The 24,977-nt window shown below is 36.2% G+C and overlaps 1 protein-coding gene across 6 annotated transcripts in view; it reads right to left on the reverse strand.

Moving 5' to 3' along the window:
• Positions 1 to 24,977, reverse strand: part of AFG1L (AFG1 like ATPase) — a 196,013-nt gene that overhangs the window by 153,687 nt on the left and 17,349 nt on the right. For 3 of the 6 annotated variants that reach the window (XM_031456112.2, XM_010989608.3, XM_010989606.3), the window contains exon 2: positions 6,921 to 7,144. In XM_031456112.2, coding sequence (XP_031311972.1) covers positions 6,921 to 7,144 — 224 coding nt within the window. Of the gene's footprint in view, positions 1 to 6,920; positions 7,145 to 7,782; positions 7,880 to 9,102; positions 9,261 to 24,977 lie in introns of all 6 variants that reach the window. The other 3 variants (XM_031456115.1, XM_064486804.1, XM_064486805.1) reach the window with 3 other exon arrangements.

Raw genomic sequence — 24,977 nt, forward strand, 5'->3', positions numbered from 1 at the left:
CTTGCTACCACACTTTCCTCCCTACTTCTACTCCAAGTCCTTGTTGCCAGTGGATCCAAGTGAACAAGTCTTTAAATGGAGACTTCTGTTTTCCTTCTCCATAAATACTTTCTGCCAAGGGATTTTTCTAGCCTACTATCTAATCTAATCTGATTTTCCTCTCCTATGTGCTAGAATTTCCCCCATCATTCCCACATCCTGAAAAGTATAAAGAATTACCTTTAGGGTTGATTCAATCTTCACACAAATCTACCACTGAACATTCTGAATCTGAGAAGAAACTTGAATTTTTTTTTTGTCTCTCTTCATATGTAATTTTAAGTTCTCAACTTTAATTTCAAAAATTGCTGTTACTTAAGTGATATACTTTTCCACTAATGGAAGTTTTATAGGATAATAATTCTCAGAAGTATTTCACAAAGTTTATTCAAATGTTAATCTTGAGTGCATTGTTTATATTTTATTATTCTCTCTAGATAGTAAACATTGCATTTAATTTGATTAACAGTCCATTATTATATGAATAATACTGAATTTCTGTAATACTGAAACTGTTATATGACCAATTCGGAAACTGGACGCATTTGAAATAACAAAGCCATTTTATATGCCAAGAGTAGCATCTTAATTATAAGACATATGTGAAAGTAACTTAAATATATTTTTTATCGATTTTTTTAACATGTGAAAAAAGGATTTTAAACATAGTGATATTGATCCCACTTAAATATATTTTTAATCGATTTTTTTAACATGTGAAAAAAGGATTTTAAACATAGTGATGTTGATCCTTTTCAGGAGCAAATAGTTAATAGATACATATTTTAATTTTTTTGTGAGTTTTATGTTGTTAATTTTGATGTATATACCCACATTTGGAATCTGACCCTTCAAGACTGCTCTATATCAAATATATCTCATTAAAACTGGAAGAAAAAAGTAAAAAAAAATTATCGTCTATGTTGATGGCATAATTTTACCTCTTAGAACCATTACGAAACTTAAAATGTAATTGAATATATTGGTTAATTATTCTGGAGACTAAAGCAGGCCCATTACACTCTGCTTCTCAAATTTCAGACTTTAAATGAGTCTTTGGCATGTGTTAGTTCTCAAAAAAAACAATGTAGTTTGACTCCCAATCTCACTTCCTTACAGATAATGCCATCATTGAGCCAGGACATAATGCTTCAGTTTTCATAAAAATTTTGTAGAAGAAAATATTCATTTAAAAATATTTCTCATCTTTTTTGCATTTATTTTGTATTCAATGTTGCTTATGATGTTCTAAAGGATAAAGTTCCAGGAATCAGGGAAGCTTTACCTAAATCACATGGCTCAACCTACTTCACCTATAGGAAATGCCAGTTCTAAGAGGAACAGAGAGAGTAAGTGCTGACTCCCTTAGCTGGAGGAGAAGGGAGGAACTGAGAGAAAACAGCAAACTGCCTAGTCTTGGGTAAATAACTGAAGGGATCCAGATAACTAGGTCTCCTGCATCTCCTGAGAGAAAAGTCCACAGCCCAGCATTCCAGGTAGCCTGCTCACGGCCTCCAGGTGCTAGGAGCACCTGGATTTAAGGCAGCATAGGTCTTCTACCTGCTATGTACATTGGTCTTGGGAGGGTGAGGAGAGGTATCCAAATAAAAGATGGTAGGTTGTAAGAGAAAGTTGGAAATAATAATTTCTCATTAGGGGAAAACAATTATTTGCGGAGAGCAGGAGAAAAAGAAAAGGAATTTTGTCCCTTCTCCCCTTCCCTAACTCCCAGGTCTCTTTGGCTATGATGTCTCCTCCCAAGAGATGAAAAAACCTGGCTGCTGTCAACCCCCTGATTAATGGAAACAGAGATTTTCAGAATAGCTCCACACTCTGTTTAATTCTCTCCTTCCATGGCTCTAGAAATGCTTGATTTGGCTGTGTAAAAGTAATTCTAATTATAGTGATTTACATGAACCACTTACCATTTATGCCTAATTACCTCATAGCACAATAACAATTATGCATACATTAAATGTCTCAGATTAACCTGGCTGTAAGTTTTATTTGATAACAAAAGTGAAGTAGTCGTAGATGCTCATTCTTCATAGTATGTTGCTCATATAGGATGGTCATCTGCTCATAACTTTTTCAAATTTTTATTAGAGAAAACATTGTTACATATGTAGGTGAAACAGCCTAAAAGTCTTCCACAATTTCTTCTCATTGATTAATAATGCTGGTATTTTATTCTAACATTATGGCTTACCCTTAGAGAAAGTTTCTTAGGAGTACAATTTTTTTTTGAAGTCCACTATAATGAGTATTTAAACATCTACATCAAAAACAAAATCAAATGCCCATATATGCTAACTGAAATAAGTCAGACAGAGAAAGAAAATATTGTATATTCTCACTTATACGCAGAATTTTAAAACAGCCTAACTCATAGAATGGCGGTTACCAGGGGCTGTAGGGGTAGGGGAAATGGCAAAGTATTGGTCAAAGAATACAAACTCCCAGCTATACGATGAATAAGTTCTAGGGATCTAATGTACAGCATAGAGACTATAATTAACAATACAATATTATATATTTGAAAGTTGTTGAAACAGTAGATCTTTAATGTTTTCACCACAAAAAGAAATAGTAATTATGTGAGGGGATATAGATGTTAACTAACTTTATTATGGTAATCATTTTGCAATGTATACAAGTATCAAATCATAACACTGTATACCTTAAACTTACATATGCTATAATCAAGAACTCTACATATTAATAAAGTTCTATTGTTGGAAAACCTAACAGTCCGAATTTTCCTTTTTCAAAATTAAAGCTTTTTACATATGTTTTATTCAAATTACACTAGATGTTTGGGATTTTTTTAATGTTAAAGATTTGGTGGGCTTATTTTGATAATGTTGATCCTTCAATCCATGAGCACAAGATATCTTTCCATTTCTTTGTATCATATTCAATTTCCTTCATCAATGTTTTACAGTTTCAGAGTATAGCTAACCTCCTTGGTTAAGTTTATTTCTAGGTATTTTGTTGTTTTTAATGCAATGCAAATGTTTATGCCAGTTATAAAATTCTGGGTTTTGAAGGGCAAAAAAGAAAAAAAAAAAGTTAATGAAGGGCCACAAATGGCAAAATATCCTTCTTTTTATGGGTGAGTTGTATTCCACTGCATATATGTGCTACATCTTCTTTATCCATTCATCTATTGATACGCATTTAGGATGCTTCCATATCTTGGCAATTGTAAATAGTGCTGCTGTTAACAGCAGAGTGTATGTACCTTTTTGAATTAATGTTTTTGTTTTTCTCAGGTATGTGCCCAGGAGTGGAACTGCTGGGCCATGTGGTGGTTGTTTTGGGGTTTTTGAGAAACCTCCATATTGTTTTCCACAGTGGCTGCGCCAATTTACATTCCCACCAATAGTGCACAAGGGTTCCCTTTTCTCCACGTCTTTGTCAGCATTTATTATTTGTGTTCTTTTTAATGATGGTCATTCTGACAGGTGTGAGCTGGTGCCTCACTGTGATTTTGATTTGCATTTCCTTGATATTGGTGATGTTGAGCAGCTTTTCATGTTCCTGTTGGCCATCTACATTTCCTTTTTTTGGAAAAATGTCTGTTCAGTTCTTCTGCCCATATTTTAAATGGGTTGCTTATTTGTTTGCTTTTCAATTGTGGTACAGTTAATTTTTTAAAAAAATGCCTTCTCAGGAAACTTAATCATTTTTAAAGGCCTTTGATTTTAAATGAGATACGTATGACTCTTCCTTTCACTTGAACACCTAGAGGCCACTGCAGGGTGAATAGCTGGCCTAATGTCAATATTCTCTTCTCAAAGTCCCATAATTTGTATGCATATACATATTTTAAATTTTCTTTTCCTAAGTAAGTTACCTAAAAATTTAATCAGTTTTCTCCTACCTTCTAAAATTCTTATTTTAGCAGTTCAGACTCTATTGTCAACTTATTAGTGAAGTCTATAGCAAATGAATAAATCCACACACACACAAAAAAAGATCTGGTGGGCTTAAGAAGCTACAGGAAACTAAGAAACTTAAGAAACTAAGAAACTCAAATACTACAAAAGAGATGCTGATCTATCTACTCTATATTCGTTCACATATGTACCATATGCATTAGGACTTAACAAACAGAAGCTTTCATTAGACACATTTGAAACTACCTGACTTTTCAGATCTCCTCCTTACATAAGGTTACAATTACACAATAAAACCAGGTCCTCTAGATAATAAGTATCGCATTTACTAACTGCTAAATCGCTGCCTATTTACTAGGCAGACCCAGCATAGCCAATTCATAAATCAAAGGTGGATGTGTGGGAATTAAAATAATAATTTTAAAGGAAAAAACCACGTTGTTGAATTAGTAATCAGATAAGTTAATGATTACGGAATACTTTTGACTGGATGGAAGTTCATCACCCCGGTAAGATGAGCCCTATGGATGATACAGAGCTTAGAGGAGGGAAAAAAAAAAGGACTGTATTTCCAAAAGGGAGAGGGCTAGACCAGGAACAAGATGCAAAATTCATGAGAGCAATAAAACTTTCAGATAACAACAACAACAACAAAAATCTGGTTAAGTAAAAAAATCCTGTTTCCTGGCTCTGACACATAACCAAACTTATTTTATTTGGAAGACCACCTGAGATGCAGACTATAATTAGGTATGCAGTAACCTAAGCAATCTATATTTTTCAAACTTTTTAGTTTTTGACTCACCTATAAACTTTTGCAAATATGGGGAGAAGAGAAAAAATTGGCTATCAAAAGGGATAACTCATAATTATTTCTTATTGCCATTGTGCTGAACTGGCCAATCACAGTGGCTCCCACACTCACAATCCACTTCTGAGGGAAATCACCCTGCCCACAGGAGCCATAGGTGGCACCTTACAGAGAGATCCAATCTTTGTGCTGACTAGCAGCCTCTCAAAACCTGGTGTGAAAGCTCTGTCCAAACAGGGATGAAGTGACTAGGTGGCCGTCAGATTCTTACCCAGGAACTGAAACCACAGATACAGGAAGAGAATTGAGAAACTATAGAATGAACAGAAGTAGAAACAGACATGGGGGAAAAGGAGCAAACAGTAAGCAGATTATGTGAATGGCAGGGCACTGGAGAATCAACATGTACCTCCTACTATAAGTCATCAAAGCTTTCAGAGTCACTGACTCTGCTGAAAGCTGGCACAGGCTCTGTGAGGCCTGGCTGAGTGATGGAGATGCCCTTCATTGCTACTTTCTTATGTAATCTTATTCTGTATCTCCATCTCCTTCTCAAACCTAAATGATTCTCTGTTCCTTTTAATGAAAAGATGTTAATACAATGACAGCCTTTTTCCTTATATAAGAATAAAACTATTTCATTACACTCTCAAGTGCTTTTTAAAAAGTAATATTACTTTCATTAGTTTTTAAGTAAAGTAATACTAACATATGTTACACAGTACCTTCCTTCTAAAGACCTTATAATAAAAGAATATTTGTGTGTGGGGGCAGGGGAGAAGTGGTTTGGCCAATCAATTAAAGGAAAACTAGTTTCTTAGATTGAACCATATTCTAACTCTTATTACTATGAATATTCCTCATAATTTGAAGATGACATCACTAATGACAATGGCTTCTATAGTAGGATAAGGAAGGGGAGCTTTCCTGTTGTACTATAATTTCAACAAAAACTCAAAGCTGAGGACAAGGGGAGACAGGTTCCTCTACACACTAAAGAGAGGCACTAGTTGTATCCATGGAAGAATTACTTAAAAAGAGGAAGGAAAAAAAAAGCCCTAAAACCAAAGTAATCAAAGTAGAAAGTTGTTAGCTGGGTAAAGAATGCTGTGGCAGTTCCCTCAAATGAACCTCATGCCAAGTGCAGGGGTTCCCCAAGAGAAGCATCCAAAGAGATTAGAATTAAGGCAAAATGGGCATCCCCCTCACCCAGGGGGATGCTTGTTTATGTGAGAAAATCTACAATTAGCTACCATAGCAGGGTGTGGAAGAGTTCATGGAAGAACTTGGCGTGTGTCCTCAGGAGTATGGAGGTGTACAGGACAAAGACTGATGCCTGTTTCTTATATCTGCAGAAGTCCAAGGGCAGGAGGCTGAATGAAGCTGCCCACGCAACAGAGGTTGGAGAAAGGAGATGTTATACTTCCTGTGGCCTAAGCAGACATCATAAAGGTGACCTGGCTAGAGCTGTCCTGAAAGGACCCCACCGAAGAAGGCTAAGGGCAAGGGCATCCCAGCAGCATGCGATGGTTCGAGGTGTTCCACAGAAGGTCAGTCACAGAGTGGAGGTCCTTGTGGGGGTCCTGAGGAACCCATCAAATGCCCCTCACAAAGAGCTAACATGTCAGCATCTACCACACAAAAGGCCCTTAACCTGTCACTTAAGACTCTGTTGTTTCACTCTAATCTTCTATCCCTCTCATTCTGACCCTAGAGAAGCCAGGCTAGCAGAGAAAGGAGAAGGAGGGGGAGAGAAGAACAAGTCACTCCCCCTTTTCCACTGTTGATCCTGGGTCAGGCCTGAGCTAGGGAGGAGGTGGTTTGAACTGCACAAGTTTTCACTTTGACTGGTATTTAGGTATTTTTTAAATACCTCAATATGAAGCTATTTGAATCCCCCTGATGGTAAAAGAAAGCTATGGAACATCAAGAGGTCAGGAATGGGGATCCAACAGAGCTTGTTTAAAGGAACTGGCAGGAAATGTTCAAGCTGTTTCATGACTGTACTCTACTGCATTTAGTCCATTTCAAAAATGCAGTAAGACAATATACTTACTTTAGTAAGTATAGACAAAAGTATAGACAATAGTAAATAAAAACAATAATACCTACTTTAGAAAAAAATAATACTTTTAACTGTTCAATCTTTAATGTCATGCAAACCTCACCTTTGAAAAAAGGCCTTCTGCCTCTATACTGTATCCTTTAAGGTCCTCATGTAATTTCTGCAAACACTGTATGACTCTTCTTTGATTTTCATCATCATTTAGCTCACGAGCTTTGATCAGAAAGTCATAGTGGTCCAATGGTCCATGGCAAACAGCCAAAGCTTTTGAATAAGCCTCTGTAGCAGCAGTTGGAGACATATTCTCGGGGGTCTGAACTATATAGGCTATAAACAAAAAAATATATAAAATGTTAGATTTTCTGAAATGAAGATATTTCATAGTGCTCTATATTTGTTTCTTAATGGTCACATTAGAACTTTCAATCAGTTACAATTGTATATATTTGAGCAGTTATTGTCAATGTCATTTTGAGAAAAATAAAAATATAAAACACATTTTATACAATAAAAATACTTATTATAACTGGCTCATTTTAATAAACCCCAAACTCAAAAGCTATCACTATAACTCCTCTTCTAGGAAGCCTAACCCCCTCCAGATTATCTGCTCCACTGAACTCCACTGAATGAGCCACCTGGTTCATCAGATCCTTCCCCACAGCAGGGGTGGTGCCTGTCTCTGCATTAGGCCTAACTCTGGCTCTTCAGTACCAAGGCTAGACTCAAAGGGTTTTCTATTACTTCCTTACTTGCTATCCAAAACAACACAGCATTCAGATGTTACCACATTGACTTCACCCTCTGCTTATGAGATTCCTTTTCCATCACCTTTACACTGAACACAAAGAGTTGGGACACAAAGAGTGTCTGTTTCAAAGGAGGAAGATGTTCTAATACTTTTTTTAGCCTCTCCAGGAAGAAAACAGGCCATGATAAGGTTCAAGCATAACTCCATTCCTTACCTGGGTTCAATGAGCAGCAAACTGGCACATTTTTAGACACAGATTTCGCAAGGGTACTTTGCCATTGTTTCTCTTGTCTCACTGAATATCATGTTTCCTTTGTTTCAATAATATGAAAATCACTTACTTTAGAAAAAAATAATTAAAAATCACGACATTATTTCCATCTTTTTCTAAGAGGAAGAAATCCTTAAATATACCATGACTGTTAAGGATAAGGCAGGGATGTCCTCTAGCAGCTGCTCTCCCTTTCTGAATAGAGGTTTTAGCTGCGTACAAGGCTGCCCAGGGAAATATTCCATATCCTGGCCTCTCTGGCAGCCAGGATAGCCCTATGACCAATGGGATACAAGCTGAAACGTGTGCAGCTCTGCTACGGAGCTCTTAAAGGGAAAGGGCAAATCCCCCTCCTCCCTTTTCTTCCCCTCCCTCTGACTGGGAAGAAAGTGCCATGACTGCAGCTGGAGGAGCCAACCTGGCAAGGAGAAGCACACAGAATGCTGAGCAAAGCAGAGCAAAGTTCCCCAACAACGCTGAGCTGCCAAACCAGCTCTGGACCACCTGCCTGATTTTTATGTAAAATAAACGTCTATCTTGTTTTTCAAGCAGTGTATTTTGGGGTCTCTTTGTTACAGAGGCCTAAATTGTACCCTAACTAATACAGGGGGCTTACAGCCTGCAAAAGAGAACTGGACTAAGGGTCTCCTGGAAGCCTAGGCCTCATAAGACCAAAGACAAGGCTTGGGCTCAGTGCTAAAGCTGGAGGCATAGGTTCAGAGTTCTGTAAAGGTTTCCAGCAATTTGAGATGTTTACCAGAGTGGTACAAGAAGAAATATATTTGGCCTTTGTCCACAGTCCCTGGCACAGAGCTCATAAAACTCCTGGAATTTCCTGAGTGACAGTGTCTTGTTAGTCATAATGAGCCTCTTTCCATCACACATTAATGCTAATGAACTTAGAGTAGGGCCCCAAGATAGCCTCAGGACAGAGCTGGTCTGCAGAAAGACCAGGTGTTGAGAGAGTTGGGACTTTCAGCCCCACCCCACAACCTGGGAGGGCAGGGGAGGCTGGCGATTAAATTCTATAAACACTTCTGAACAATGAGATTTGGAGAGCTTCCAGGATGGTGAACAAATCAAGGTGACATACCCAGAGAGGGCATGGAAGCTCCACACCCCTGCTCCCATCCCTTGCCCTGTGAGTCTTTTCCATGTCTGTTTCTGAGTTGTACTCTCTATAATAAACTGATAAACATAAATATTTTCCTGAGTTCTACAAGACATTTCTAGTAAATTATCAAACTTAGCAAATTATCAAACCTGAGGGTGGGGATTGTGGGAGCCCTTGAATTTCTAGTCAGTCATACAGAAATCTGGATAGCTGGGCAGCTCATATGCAGCTGGAATCCGAAGTGGGGCCAGTTTTGTGGGATTGAGCCCTTTAACTTGTGGGATCTGATGCTACCTCCAGGAAGACACTGTCAGAATTAAATAGAATTATTAATTATCCATTGTGTTGGAGGATGTGAGACCCTCACAGTCTGGGAAAATAGTCTTTTCCCGCCCCTCCTTTACCTGTTTGGAGTCAACCAAGTAAGAAATCTAAGATAATACTAATTTCTTTTCGCTCCATCCCACAAACACTTTCCCCAGCCCTCAACCAGTCTGCAGCCAATCAATCATCAATGCTACTCAATTTTACATCCTAAATTCTCTCTAATCTACTCTCTCCTCCCCTTCCTCATACTACCACTCCAGCTGGGGCTCTCATTATCTCTGGCTTGGCCTTCCTGCCTCTGATCACCTCCTACCTCAAACTTAACACTACCACAATCCCTAAAATATTTTCCATCAACAACAGGGATGATCTTTCTAAAATCCAAATGTGATTTTATCAATATTTTGCTTGAAATTCATCTCACTGTTTAAACAAGTGGTTTTCAAACACAATTTTAACAGCAGCACCTTTTTTACATACAAGAATATCCATGGGATCCTAAATTTATTTTAGAGACAAGTGCGAAGAGGGGGAAACAAAGTCCCGTCCTCTTCATATCTCCCTCATTCCCACCTCCATTCCACCCCATTTCCAAAGCAGTCCCTAAGGCCGCTTCCCCGCCTTACAGGACTACATTAAGTAAGAATAGGGTGCAAAAAAGAGTTAACATAGCAGGCCTGGACTACTGTCCTTAGAAATGCCTGCTTGCAAAAGTGGGCCCTTGGCTGGGAACTTGTATTCCAAGAAGATTCCTATAGTTCCCAGAAATTATAAGAATGAGTCACTGTGCCTAAATGTTTGTATCATATACAAGCAACGTGGTTTATCCTGAAACCTAGTTTCCTTCTGCAAGTCTGGAATTTTGGCACATGCTAGGCAGGGCATGCCCAAGTGACCACCCCTCAACCTTAGGCAGTGGGATTCTAACAAGCTTTCCTAATAGACAACATTTCACACCTGTTGTCACAGTTAGTTGCTGAAGGAATTAAGCATGTTCTGTGTGACTCCACTGGGAGAAGATGCTTATAAGCTTGTGCCTAATTTCCTTTGGATTTTGTCCCACCCACCTTTTCTCTTTAGTGATTGTGCTTTGTATCCTTTTGCTGTAATAAACCATAGTGGTGAGTACAACTATACGCTGAGTCCTCCGAGTCTTCTGAGCAAATCATGAAACTTACTCTCAGGGATCACCAACACAGACAGTGTCCTCACTTTGGGGTTCAAGGAATCCATAATAGGACCCTACCTGTATTTTCAGACTACCCTCCCTCTACTCTCCAAAATGCATTTCTTGATATAAGAAATGACTGAGTACCTACCACATGTAATGGATAATAAGAACTATCAAAGTTGATTTAAGTGGGGGTGAAGGGAAAAAAATGCAGCAGTAACATATCAGTATTAACTGACAATAGCAAGTAAAATTAATTTGGGTACAGAGAAACTGGTTATGAAACTATTCTAAGTGGAAATAATAAAGACTCAAGTTAGGATGGCAATCACAGAAATGTTAGGAAGCTGGGTAGAATGGAAAATGCAAAGGTAGACTCAATAATGTGGGCTGCCCTTAGTCAAGTTGGATTACTTACCCTGTCTCATTTTCCATTCTTTCATAGTCATGCCTGTGTTCACACAGGTTCTCTACTGGACAGTCTCATCCTCCAACCCTCTGCCAGCCTAATTTCTCTTCCAAAAAATCTCACCCAATGTTTAAGGTCCCTCAGCTCCCTACCACCAGATTTTCAGACTCACCTGTATTTACCCCCCATCTCTTTCTCTTTCCTTACTTTACAGCTAAAAAGGTATTTCTCATTCCTTCAAAGACTATTAATGCCTTCACTTGTCCTCTAATCAGTGACTTTCATTTTTGGACCCTCTTTTTACATCATGACCCAATATACACACAAATATATATAAATGAAAAACAAGTTTCATAAAATAATAAGAGATTTAGCAAAAGTATGAGATAGTAAGAAAAAAGGATTGTTCCATGCATGATGTTCTCTTATATTTTATACACACATATTTTTCACTATATCTATCTGTTCATCTATCTATCTATTTATCTATATAAAGAACTAGATTTAGTAATACTAAATGCCATATATCATACTTTTTAACATTTTTGTTTTCTGTCTGTCCCCATCAAAACAGATGCTCTTTGAGGATAGGGATTTTTGTCTGTTTTATTCAATGCTGTATTCCCCAGGAGCAGTGTCAGATGGTATTGGTGCTTATCAAATATTTCTTGAACCAACCCCTACCTTTTCAGAGGTGTCATTCCCTTCATTAACCACCTCCATACTATATCATCTCCCTTCCCCTCTCTACTAGTTTTTCATATCAGCTCAACCCTCTCCTATCTTAAAAACATAACAGCAAAAACTCCTTGATCCTACAGCCATAAGACACCTGCTCTTCCTCCTTCCCTTCACAGCCAAAACACTTGAGACTTGCCTTTACTGTTTCTGGCCACTCTGTAACATCCTGCTCATTTCTCAACCCACTGTCATCAGTGCAGCCATTGTGGAAAACAGTATGGAGATTCCTCAAAAGACTAAAATAAGACTTACCATATGACCCAGCATTCCCATTCCTGAGCATATATCCAGAGGGAACCTTAATTCAAAAAGACACCTGCACTCCAATGTTCATAGCAGTACTATTTACAATAGTCAAGACATAGAAACAACCTAAACGTCCATCAACAGATGACTGGATAAAGAAGTTGTGGTATATTTATACAATGGAATACTACTCAGCCATAAAAAATGATAAAATAATGCCATTTGCAGCAATATGGATGGCCCTGAAGAATGTCATTCTAGGTGAAGTAAGCCAGAAAGAGAAAGAAAAATATCATATGATATCACTCATAAGTGGAATCTAAAAAAAAAAAAAGACAAATGAACTTATATATAAAACAGAAAGACTCACAAACATAGAATACAGACTTGTGGTTGCCAGTGGGGAGTGGGGTGGGAAGGAATAGACTGGGAGTTCAAGATTTGCAGACACTGACTGGTATATATCAAATAGATAAACAAGTTTATACTGTATAGCACAGGGAAATATATTCAACATCTTGTAGTAGCTTATGGTGAAAAAGAATATGAAAATGAATATATGTATATCCATGTATGACTGAAGCATTGTGCTGTGCACCAGAAATTGACACAACATTGTAAACTGACTATACCTCAGTAAAAAAAAGTAGTTATCAATCCACTGTGATCAAGCGTCCACTGAGATGGCTTCTGCCAAGTTCACCCAAGGCCTGTTGTTGCCATATCCAGCAGCTACTACTCAGTCTTCATACTCCTGTTTACAATGGTGAAATACCTAATTTTTAAAAGTTATTCATGGGAAACATCACAACTGTGGGCAGATTATGTTGTTTCTATTGGCATCTGCCTTTGGAGAGGCTTAAAAGCCTCTGCTTCCACTTTTATTTTTATTAACCTACATCTTTATTTAGTAGTATACACTTCATTCACATTTCTCAAAAAAGAAAACAAAGGCACACTGAAAATGAGGAATCACTTCAGGTAGTCAGGAGACATATAAAGAGAATTGTGGTTTATCCAGTACCACATGTAAGGAGCTTGTAAGTTGTCACACTATCCTAACAATGAGTAAAAACTGAACAGACTGAAAAATTAACGTCTCTTCTCAGACCCATTAAAGAAGGAAGGACACAGGGCAAACTGCTGCCCCCAAGATTGAAGAGAAAGACAGGCAAATATAGGGAGTGACAGCTTACAGAGGCAGAGGCTCAAAAGTGGAAACCATCACAGTGCCAGTGTAGGAAAACCTGAACTGTAATTGATGAACTGTTGGAGACTCAATGGGGACAACTCTGAGAGTTAAAAATTCCAGAGGGACCCAACCATAACAGGGGCCCCTACACTTCTTATGAGTTTTACCTCCAGGAGCTTGACCAAGTTCTCATTGTAAACACAGGGAAATGCTTGTGCCTTTGGCATGGGGTGGGAAAAAGGAACCATTTTAAAATATGCCAGAGTACTCTGCTCTTCCTAACAAGGCCTTCCCTCAAGGGAAACTAGCAAACCAGAACATAACCTGCTGGGGTATTATCAGTACCTAACTGACCTGGGGAAAGGGAAACACCCAACTCTACTCAACTCTAGCCTTGCATACGGGAAAAAGGAAATACGCAACTCCAACCCACTCTAGCCATCCTCCCCAACCACAGAGGGGAGAAAAAAACTGACAAACATTTGTGAAGTTCACAATCCAGAGACATCAGCTCCCTAAAAGACCAAAACCTAACCCTAAGACTATAGAATGCTTCCTCTCCCCACATACCTCACAACCACATCACAATAGTCCTATTTACAGCAGTGTCCTTACTCAGTACATCATGTCTGGCCATCAAGAAAAAAATTATGAGGTAAACTAAAAGGCAAAAATCACAATTTGAATAGACAGAGCAAGCATCAGAACCAGACATGGCAGGAATGTTGAAATTATTAGACTGGAAATTTAAAATAACTATGATTAATATGTTAAGGGCTCTAACATACAAAGAGGACAGCATGCAAGAACATATGGGCAATGTAAGCAGAGAAATGGAAATTCTAAGAAAGAACCAAAGAAATGCTGGAGATCAAAATTCTGTAACAGAAATGAGGAATGCCTTTGATGGGCTCATTAGCAGACTGGGCAAAACTGAAGAAGAAATCTGTGAGCTTGAGGATGTATCAACAGAAATCTCCAGAACCATAAGGCAAAGAAACAAAGACTGAAGAAAAAAAAAAAAAAAAAGAACAGACTATCCAAGGACTGTGGGACAACTACAAAGGATATAGCATACATATCATCGGCATACCAGAAGGAGAATAAAGACAGAAAGAAATAGAATAAATATTGGAAACAATAATGACAGGATTTCCCCGAACTAACGACAGACAACAAACCACAGATCCAGGAAGATCAGAGAACACCAAATAGGATAAATGTGAAGAAAATTAAACTGAGGCATATCATCTTCAAAATAGAAAATCAAAGATAAAGAAAAAATTCTGAAAGAAGCCAGAGAGGAAAAATGCCTTAGCTATAGGGAAAAAAGGTAGAAATACATCCAACTTCTCAGAAACCATGCTAGCAATAAGAGAGTAGAGTAAAATATTTGAAATGTTGAGAGAAAAAAAATCTACCAATCTAGAAATCTGAACCCTGCAAAATTATCCTTCAAAAGTAAAAGAGAAATAAAGATTTCTCAGGCAAACAAAAACTGAAGGAATGTTTGCCAGTAGATCTGCCTTGCAAGAAATGTTAAAAGAAGTTCTTTAGAGAGAATGAAAATAATGCAGGTCAGAAACTCAGATCTCCATAAAAGAAGAAAGTTTAAAGAGGAATAAGTGAAGGTTAAAAGAAAAACTTTTCTTTTTCTTATTCTTAACTGATCTAATGAATGACAGTTTATTCAAAATGATAATAATAATAATGCATTCAAACATATATACATATGTAAATACATGTTTATGCATGCTTATATTTATGTGAAATGATTGACAGCAATCATATAAGGGACAGGAGGGAGGGATTATGATTATTTTATTATAAAGTACTTAACACTATCCATGAAGTAGTGTAGTGTTATTTGAAAGTGAACTTGGATCAGCTGTAATGTATATCGCAAACTCTAGGGCAACCACTGAAAAAAGTGGGGAGAAAAGTATAACTCCTATGCTAAGAAAGGACAGAAAATGGAGTAAAATAAAATACTCAATTAAAACCACAGAACACAGAAAAAGAGTGAAGGACAAAAATATGAAACAGAAGAGGGGGAAGGTACAGCTCAGTGGAAGAGTGCATGCTACTAGCATGCACAAGGTCCTGGGTTCAAGCCCCAGTACCTCCACTACATAAATAAATAAACCTAATTACGCTCCCCCCCAAACACACACAAAAAATATGAAAAAAACAGTTACAAATATGGTAGATATGAATCCAAATATATCAATAATCATTTAGTCAATGGTATAAATGAATCAATTAAAAGACAGATTGTCAGAATGGATCAAAACACAAGACTCAACAATATGTCAACTAGAAGAAACCTACTTTAAATACAAAGAAACATATTTATTAAAAGTAAATGGATGGAGAAATATATACCATGCTAACATTAATCAAGAAAAAGCAAGAGTAGCTGTATTCATTTCAGACAGACCAGACTTCAAAGCAAGGAAAGTTATCAGATATACAGAAAGGCATTACATACTGTTAAGAGTCAATTCTCTAAGAAGACATAATAATCCTTAATGCATATGCACCTACAACAGACCATCAAACTAAACTACATGAGGCAAAAACTGATAGAACTGTAAGGAAAAACAGAGGAATCCACTATCATAGTTGGAGATTTCAATGCCCCTCTAGCAGAAATGGACAGATCCAGCAGGCAGTAAGGACTCAGTTGAACTCAACAACACCATCAGTCAACTAGCTATAATTGACACCTATGGAATACTTCAACCAACAACAGCAGATCACACATTCTTCTCAAGCTCACATAAGACATTCACCAAGATAGACCACATTGTGTGCCTAAAACATATATTAACAAAGTTAAAAGAGAAATCATACAATCAGACCACAATGGAATTAAACTAAAAGTCAGTAACAGAAAGATAAGTAGAACATTCTAAAATATGCAGAGATTAAACAATACACTCCTAAATAACATATGGGTCAAAGAAGAAACTTCAAGATAAGTGTAAAAATATTTTGAACTAAATGAAAATGGAAACACAATTTATGAAAATTTGTAGAGTGCAAGAGCAGTGCTTAAAAGGAAATTTATAGCAATGAATGCATGTATTAGAAAAGAAGAAAGATCTAAAATCAGTCATCTAAGTTTCCACCTTAGGAAACCTTAGCAAAAAAAAGAGCATATTAAAAGCACAAGAGGGGGGAGGTTACAGTGCAGTGGTAGAGCGCATGCTTAGCATGCAGGAGGTTTTGGGTTCAACCCCCAGGATCTCCTCTAAAAATAAAGAAACAAATAAACCTAATTACCTCCTCCCTCAAAAAAAAAAAAAAAAAAAAAACCTAAATAAAGTCACTCTTCAAAAAATAAAAAGAAATAAAATTTAAAAATAAATAAATAAAGGTAAGCATAAGAAAAGAAATAAGAATTAGAGCAGAAATAAATAGAATTGAAAACAGGAAATCAACAGAGAAAATCAATGAAACCAAACACTCGCTCTTTGAAAAAAATCAATGAAATCAATAAGCCTCTAGCCAATCTAACTAGGAAAAAAAGAGGACACAAATAACTAATATCAGAAATGAAAGAGGAATAACACTAAAGTGATCTCATGGACATTAAAAGTATAATAAAAGAATATTATGAACGACTCAACCCACAAATTTGATAACCTAGAAAAAATGGACAAATTCCCTGAAAGACATAATTTGCTAAAATTCATGCAAGAAGAAACACGCAATCTGAATAGACCTATGTCTATTAAAGAAAGTGAATCAATAATTAATAATCTCCAAAACAGAAAGCATCAGGCAGAGATAGGTTTACTAGTGAATTCTACCAAACATTTGAAAAAGAAATTATACTAATTCTCTACGATCTCTTTCAGAGGATTAGAAGCAGAAGGAATACTTCCCAACTCATTTTATGAGGCCAGCATAACCCTAGTACCAAAATAAAGACATTACAAGAAAAGAAAACTATACCAATATCTCTCATGAACATGGATGCAAAAATCACCAACAAAATTTCAGCAAATCAAATCTAATAATTTATAAAAATAATTATACCCTATAAACAAGTGAGGTTTATCCCAGGAATGCAAAGCTGGTTCAACATTTAAAAATCAATTAATGTAATCCATGATATTAACAGACTAAAGAAAAAAAAATCACATGATCATATCAATAAATGTAGAAAAAACATTTGACAAAATCTAACACCCGTTCATCACAAAAACCCTCAGTAAACTAGGAATAGAGTAAACAGTCTCATCTTGATAAAGAGTATCTACAAAAAACTTACAGCTAACATCATACTTAATGGTAAGAAACTAGAAGTTTTCCACTAAGATCAAGAACACGGTGAGGATGTCCCCTCTCCTCACTCCTTGTCAACATAGTACTAGCTAACGCCATAAGACACGAAAAGGAAATAAAAGGTACACAGATTGGTAAGTAAGAAATAAAACTGTCTATGTTAGCAAATCAAATGATCATCTATATAGAAAATCCAAAATAATCCACAAAATAACTCCTGGGACTAATAAGCAATTATAGTAAGGTTGCAGGATACAAGGTAAATACACAAAAGTCAATCACTTTTATATCTGCCTGCAATGAACAACTGGAATGTGAAGTTAAAAACATAATACCACTTATATTAGCATCTCTCCAAAAATGAAACATTTAGGTATAAATCTAACAAAATATGTACAAGATCTATATGAAGGAAGTTACAAAACTCTGATGAACAAAATCAAAGGAAAACTTTAAAATGAAGAGATATTCCATGTTTATGGATAGGAAGACTCAATATTGTCAAAATATAAGTTCTTCCCAACTTGAGCTATAGATTCAACAGAATCCCAATCAAAATCTTAGCAAGTTATTTTGTGGATATCGACAAAATAATTCTGAAGTTTAATGAAGAAGCAAAAGACCCCAAAAAACCAACACAATACTGAAGAAGAACAAAATTGGAGGACTGACACTACCCAACTGCAAGATCTACTATAAAGTTACAATTATCAAGACAGTGTGGTATTGCCAAAAGAATAGATAGATAGATCAACAGAACATAATAGAGAATCCAGAAACAGATCTACATAAATATATGTACAACTGAATTTGGACAAAGGAGTAAAGGCAATACAATGGAGCAAAGATAGTCTTTCCAACAAATGGTGCTGGAACAACTGGACATTCACATGCAAAAAAATCAATCTAGACACAGACCTTAAAACATTCACAAAAATTAACTCAATGGATCATAGGCCTAATTATAAAACACAAAACTATAAAACTCCTAGAAGATAACATAGGAGAAACCTAGACAATCTTGGGTATAATGATGACTTTTTTTTTCTCACATTTATTTATTTATTTATTTATTTTTAATTTTGTTTTATTGAGTTATAGTCAGTTTACAATGTTGTGTCAATTTCCAGTGTAGAGCAAAATTTTTCAGTTATACATGGACATACATATATTCGTCGCATACCTTCTCACCGTGAGCTACCACAAGATCTTGTATATATTTCCCTGTGCTATACAGTATAATCTTGTTTATCTATTCTATATATACCTGTCAGTATCTACAAATTTCAATCTCCCAGTCTGTCCCTTCCCATCCCCCTCCCCACCTGGCAACCACAAAGTAATGACGACTTTTTAGATATAACACCAAAGGCACAATCTATGAAAGAAAAAATTGATAAACTAGACTTCATTAAAATTTAAAACTTTAGTTCGGCAAAAGACAATGCCATGGTCTAATCAGAAGATAAGCTACATATTGGGAGAAAATATTTGAAAAAGACCCATCTGATAAAGGACTGTTATCCAAAATATACAAAGAACTCTTTCAAAATACACAAAACTCACAACAAGAAAACAATCTGATTAAAAACTGGGCCAAAGACTTTAACAGATACCTCACCAACGGAGATACACAGATAGCGAAGAAGCATATGAAAAGATCTCCACATCATACGTCATCGGGAAAATGCAAATTAAAAGAACAGTGAAATACCACCACACACCTGTCAGAATGGCCAAAATCCAGAACACTTACAAATGTTGGCCAGTATGTGGAGCAATAGGACCTCTCACTCCTGGTGGGAATGCAAAATGGCACAGCCACTTTGGAAGACAATTTGGGAGTTTCTTACAAAACTAAACATACTCTTACCATACAATCCAACAATCATGCTCCTTGGTATCTACCCAAAGGAGCTAAAAACTTAATGGCCACACAAAAACCTGCACATACATATTTATAGCAGTTTTATTCACAATGGCCAAAACCTGGAAGCCACCAAGACATCCTGATTATGCTGTGTCAATGCAGGCTCACCAACTGTAACTACTGTACCACTCTGGTAAGGGATATTGGTAACTGGGCATGTATCATGGTAAAAGGTATGTGGGAAATCTCTATACCTTCCTCCCAATTTTGCTGTAACCCAAAAACTCCTCTAAAAAATAATAATAAAGTCTTTTTTTTAAAAAGAGAAAAAGAATCAGTCAGGCAAGACGCTCAAGGCTGAAAGATTGGCCAGCTTAGGCCTGGAGAGCAGCTGTATAAATTGAAACACAAAAGACTTCTCAAAAGCTGCACTAAATTAAATCTGTTACCACATCAGTGTATACAAATTATGTGATGCTGCTGCCATATTATTTTGATTTGTATTAATTTGTCTTATTGTACTCCAAATGGACAGTGGGAAAATGCCATTCTGAAGATTCACACACTAAACTACAAACATAAATGGAAGATTTTAGAAGCACAAAAAGTCTGCACTGTTCTAGTATTTCAATTTTGTACTTTATTTCACTACTTTCTCCTAAACTAAGTTTTAGGATGATCCCACTATACTCCACAGCCCATTTGCTTTAAGATTTAGTCAATATCATGATGTCTAGCATCTGAATAATCTTTTATAACCTTCTGGATAGTCCTTTAACAATTATATCTATTTTTTCCCCCAGGAAAAATGAGTTTCCCCAGACTTTGACTGTATCTGTCATTATGCCAATCTCCCCTCCTTTTTTTTTTTTTTAAGTCAACATAACCTCAAGATTTTATTGTCTTCATAGTAAAACAAAAGAAGCTTAGTATGGATCACTTAACAGAGGAAAACAATACTCTTAACACATGCTCTAATGGTTAATTTTACGTATCAACTTGACTGAGCCATGGAGTACCTATACACTTGGTCAAACATTATTCTGGATGTGTCTGTGAGGTTATTTCTGGATGAGATTAACATCTGAGGCAGTGAACTGAGTAAAGAAGACTATTCTCTCTTATGTGAGTGGGCCTCGCTCAATCAGTTGAAGGCCTCAATAGAACAAAAGGCTGACCTTCCTGTGGGTAAGAAGGAACGCCTCCTGCCTTTAAGCCAGAATATTGATTTTCTCCTGTCTTTGTATTCAAACTGAAAAATCAGTTCTTCCTGGGTCTTAAGTCTACCAGTATTTGGACTAGAACTACACTATTGGCTCTCCTGGTTCTCAGGCCTTTGGACTCAGACTGGAACAATACCACCAACTTTCCTAGGTCTCTGGGTCTCCAGCTTGCTGAGTACAGATCTTGGGACCTGCCAACCTCCAAAACTGCATGAGCCAATTCCTTATAATAAATCTCTTTCTAAGTGTATATATATTCTATTAGTTCCATTTCTCTGGAGATTCCTAATACATATCTCATCAAGCTTAACTGTGTTGATACTATTTCCATAGAGCTGGAGTGACAGTAACAAAGGGGATGTGTTGCCTTTGCATTCTTTGGTGCATTAAATTGGAATGGATTTCTGATTCTACACAAAAGTAGTTAAAAATATCTTGAAGACATACTTTAGAGAGTTAAACAAAATGATGGACCAGACTGTTTCAACAGAAAGTAAGCATTTTCCCTTTCAAAAATGTTATTTTAAAAGTTCGCTTCAACCTTAAGGTTTTTTGTTTTAATACTTGAAGTTAAATATTTTTTGAGAACCCATCTCCAATTTCACACTTAAAATCAGTAAAGATGTGGTTTAATGTGCAGAAATTTCACATACAACTTGTCAGTTAAATGGGGTTCAGCTCAAAAACATTCTGTAAAGATTTCTCAGCTCAAAAATATCCTATGATTAAAGGAAAGAACTGAAGACATGCAAGATAACACATGACCATAAAAATTTAAAGTTTCCAAGGTAAAGAAAGCCACCTTTTCCCATTATGTCTTCCTAAAAAGTTGTACATTCAAATATATTCAATACAATTTGTGATAACTCTGAAAACTTCAAGGCATTATGTATGTTTACTTCAGTAGAATTAAGGATGTTATATAAAATCAAGAGACCACAAGAGGTATTTATGCAACCCAGAAAAGCTATATGCTTTATGTTCATTTTAACAACTTAAGGTTTTTCTCTGCAAAACTTGGATTCATTTGAAAATTTATGCATGACAGAATTCTGAAAGGTAAAGAAAAAGAAAACACTAACAAATGCCTAGCATATGCCCAGTGTACAGACAGCACATTCTATATATTATCTAACTTCTCAAAAAAACCTAAGGTAGATATTGTTATTTCTTACAAATAAGGAAACTAAAATACTTTAAAATGTTAGAAAACTTACGTGAATGGACAAGACAGGATCTGAAGCTAAGTGACCCCAAACCACCAGGATGTCACCCTCATTAAAACCACCATAACACTATAGACAAGTGAAAGCTGTGCTCCCATTTATCGCAGCCAGGCAACAGAAAATCAAAACACAAATCTCTCTCTAATTTGAAGTACTGAAGCCTCCTGGAGCAACCAACAACCTGCTCCTCCTGGGTCTCCAACCTCCTCAGGCCCAGCTAGAGCTCTGCCCTGCCTGCACTCTGGGGTCAACCTGCCTCTGCTAATAAATAGCACTCTTCCAAAACCTACCAGCAGCAGCAGCTTTCTTACAAAAGGCCCAAAGCTGAAGTGTCAGAGGAAAGAAATTCCTTTCCATATAAATCTAAAAGCCTTTACATTTCACAGAGCTGGCTTTTAAGAATTTTAACTAATTAGATTTATGCACACCTTTTTAAGCTTTGAGAACAATATGTTAATATATTTGACACCAAATGAAGATATAATGACCTAGCCCTCAAATTCAAAGATGACACAAAGTTAGGAGACAAATCAGTGCTGGGTCACATTCAGGATTCAAGATGACGTTGATGTGCTACAAAAATGGGAATGAAAGTATCAACAGGTGCAATTAGGTTCAAAAACTTATACTGAAAAGAATCAATTGAAAACCTATTAAACAGAAGAATTCAATAAGCAACAACTAATTCAATGAATACTCTGTACTAAAAACTTCAAACACAACCAGTTAGACAGACACTGTAACTGCACTCAAAATTCCAACAGGGCACTAGGAGATACAAACAAATGGATAAATAACTTTAATAAAGTGTGATACATAGTAAAGGGAAGAGGAGGATGTTATGAGATCACAGAGCCAAAGCTAGGAACCTAGGTTAGGGAGGTAATGAAAGGTACTCCTAGGAAATGATGTTTCCATTGCGAGCAAAAGGACAAACAGGAGTTAACCAGGGGAAGATGGAAGAAAGGGAAAGAAGTGCATTAGGCTGGGAGAAGGCTCTGAAATATGAGAGAATAGTGCACTAAAGAAAATGAAACAAGTTCAATATAGCTGACATACAAAGTGGAAGGCAGAGGGGGCAAGAGTTGGGCTACTAGAGAAATATAAAGGAACCAGATGACACAGGGCCTTACAATGATAATCAGTTTGAATTTAATCCTGAAGGTACCAGGGAGTCACTTTTGAGTTTTAAAGAACTCAGTGGCTTGATTAAGCCCCCTCTTAAGCAAAGAAGGATACTGGAAAACAATTTAACAGCTTTATCTTTCTGACATATTAGCAATGACCTGCTGGAAACACAATTTTTTTTAATTCCCACTTACAATTATGATAAAAAATCTAGAATAAAGAATCACACTAACAATCAATTTGTAAGATCTATATAAAAAACTGAGGGGGAGAGTATAGCTCAGTGGTAGAATTCATGCCTAGCATGCAGGAGGTCCTGAGTTTAATCCCCAGTACCTCCACTAAAATAAATAAATAAATAAAACTAATTACCCTCCCCCCTCAAAGAAGGAAAATAAAGTTTTTTTAAAAAGTCTATATATTGCAACTATGTAAGGGAAAATATTTTTTTAATTTTAAAAAACTAAAATCTTTCTCAAAGGCATAAAAAAATTTGGAAAACTAGACATAATATTATTGGAAAGAAAGGCACAACATTGTAACATTGTCAATTCGTCACAAATTAATTCACAGATTAAATATAGTTTCACCAAAATCATAATCCAAAATCCTTAGAAAATCATGAAAAAGGAAAGTAATGAAGGAGATATTGTCTACCACATGGGAAAATAAATATAAAACACTAGATCAAAAGATCAATGAATAGAATATATATTCCAAAAACGAAGTCTTTATGGAATAACTTAATATATAATAAAAGAGAGAAGCATATCAAATCTTATCACGGTTCTTCTCTTTTATCACCCAATTTATAATTATGTATTCGTTATTTATTTTATGCCTCTCCCTCTCAACCTGACTGCAAGCTACAAGAGGGAAGGTATCATACCTGTTTAATTCACTGTATACCTAGTACTTACAATGCCTGGCATATGATAGGCACACAGTAAATATTTATTGAACAAATGAATTAAGCAATGAGAGCCAAGAGATCATTCAACAAGTGACATCTGCACAACTGGAAGACAATAGAAAAAATTAGTTTAGATTATCTCCTCATACTACATACCAAAATACTTTCCAGATGGTTCTAAAATGTAAATATATTTAAAATTTGAAAAAAATTAAGTATGTATTAATATTTACCTAATCCAGAGGTCTGCAAACTATGGCCTGCAGGCCAAATTGGCCATGCCCATTCGTCTATTGTCTCTGGCTGTTTTCACACTACAATACCAGAGTTGAGTACAAGTGTCTCTCTGTATCTGCGTGGTATTGGTTCCAAGAGTCGTGCATATACCAAAATGCACAAATGCTCAAGTCCCTTATATAAAATAGCACAGTACAATGAATACAACTGACCTTCTCTATCCATGGATGCCAAACTCACATATATGGAGGGCAGGCAAAGAAAAAATATTATCTGAAAAAGCCAATCAATACCTGTCTACTTTCTTAACAGGTGTGGACTTTCTAAATCCAGTCCTGTCTGGACATCACAATCACCTGTGAAACTCAGACTTAATGAATCCCAATTAAATCCTTGCAGGAATGGCTCAAAAACATAAATGTAAGAGCTAAACTATAAAATACTTAAAAGAAAACAAATTTGTAAATCTTCATGACAGATATGACATCCAAAAAAAAAAGCAACCAAAGAAAAAATATATTGGACTTCATCAAAATTAAAACTTCTGAGTATCAAAGAATATTATCAAGAAAGTGAAAGTACAATCCACAGAATGGGAGAAAATATTTGCAATCTATATATCTGACATAATTCATTAAGAAACAGAATCCAGCAATTCCACCTCTGGGTATTTATATGAAGGAAACAAAATTCCTATCTCAAAAAAAATCTGCACCCCCACGTTCACTGCAGCATTATTTAAATAGACAAGACATGAAAACAACCTAAGTGTCCATCAACAGATAAAAGGATAAATCAACAGTAACATAAATCAGGATGTTGATTGCCACCGTGAGTAAAAAACTAGTAACTTGGAGGGTGCACAATGGAAGCCTCTGGGTACTACAAATGTTTCATTTCTCAATTTGGGTTGTATTTACACAAATTCATTCTCTTTATGAAAATTCAGTAGGCTTTACACTCATCATTTGTGTACTTTTCTAAATGAAATCTTACATTTCAATAAGTATACTTAAAAATGAAGTTAACAGTAATGATCTTTTCT

This window comes from Camelus dromedarius, chromosome 6 (assembly GCF_036321535.1).
Source record: "Camelus dromedarius isolate mCamDro1 chromosome 6, mCamDro1.pat, whole genome shotgun sequence".
Lineage (NCBI taxonomy): Eukaryota > Metazoa > Chordata > Mammalia > Artiodactyla > Camelidae > Camelus > Camelus dromedarius.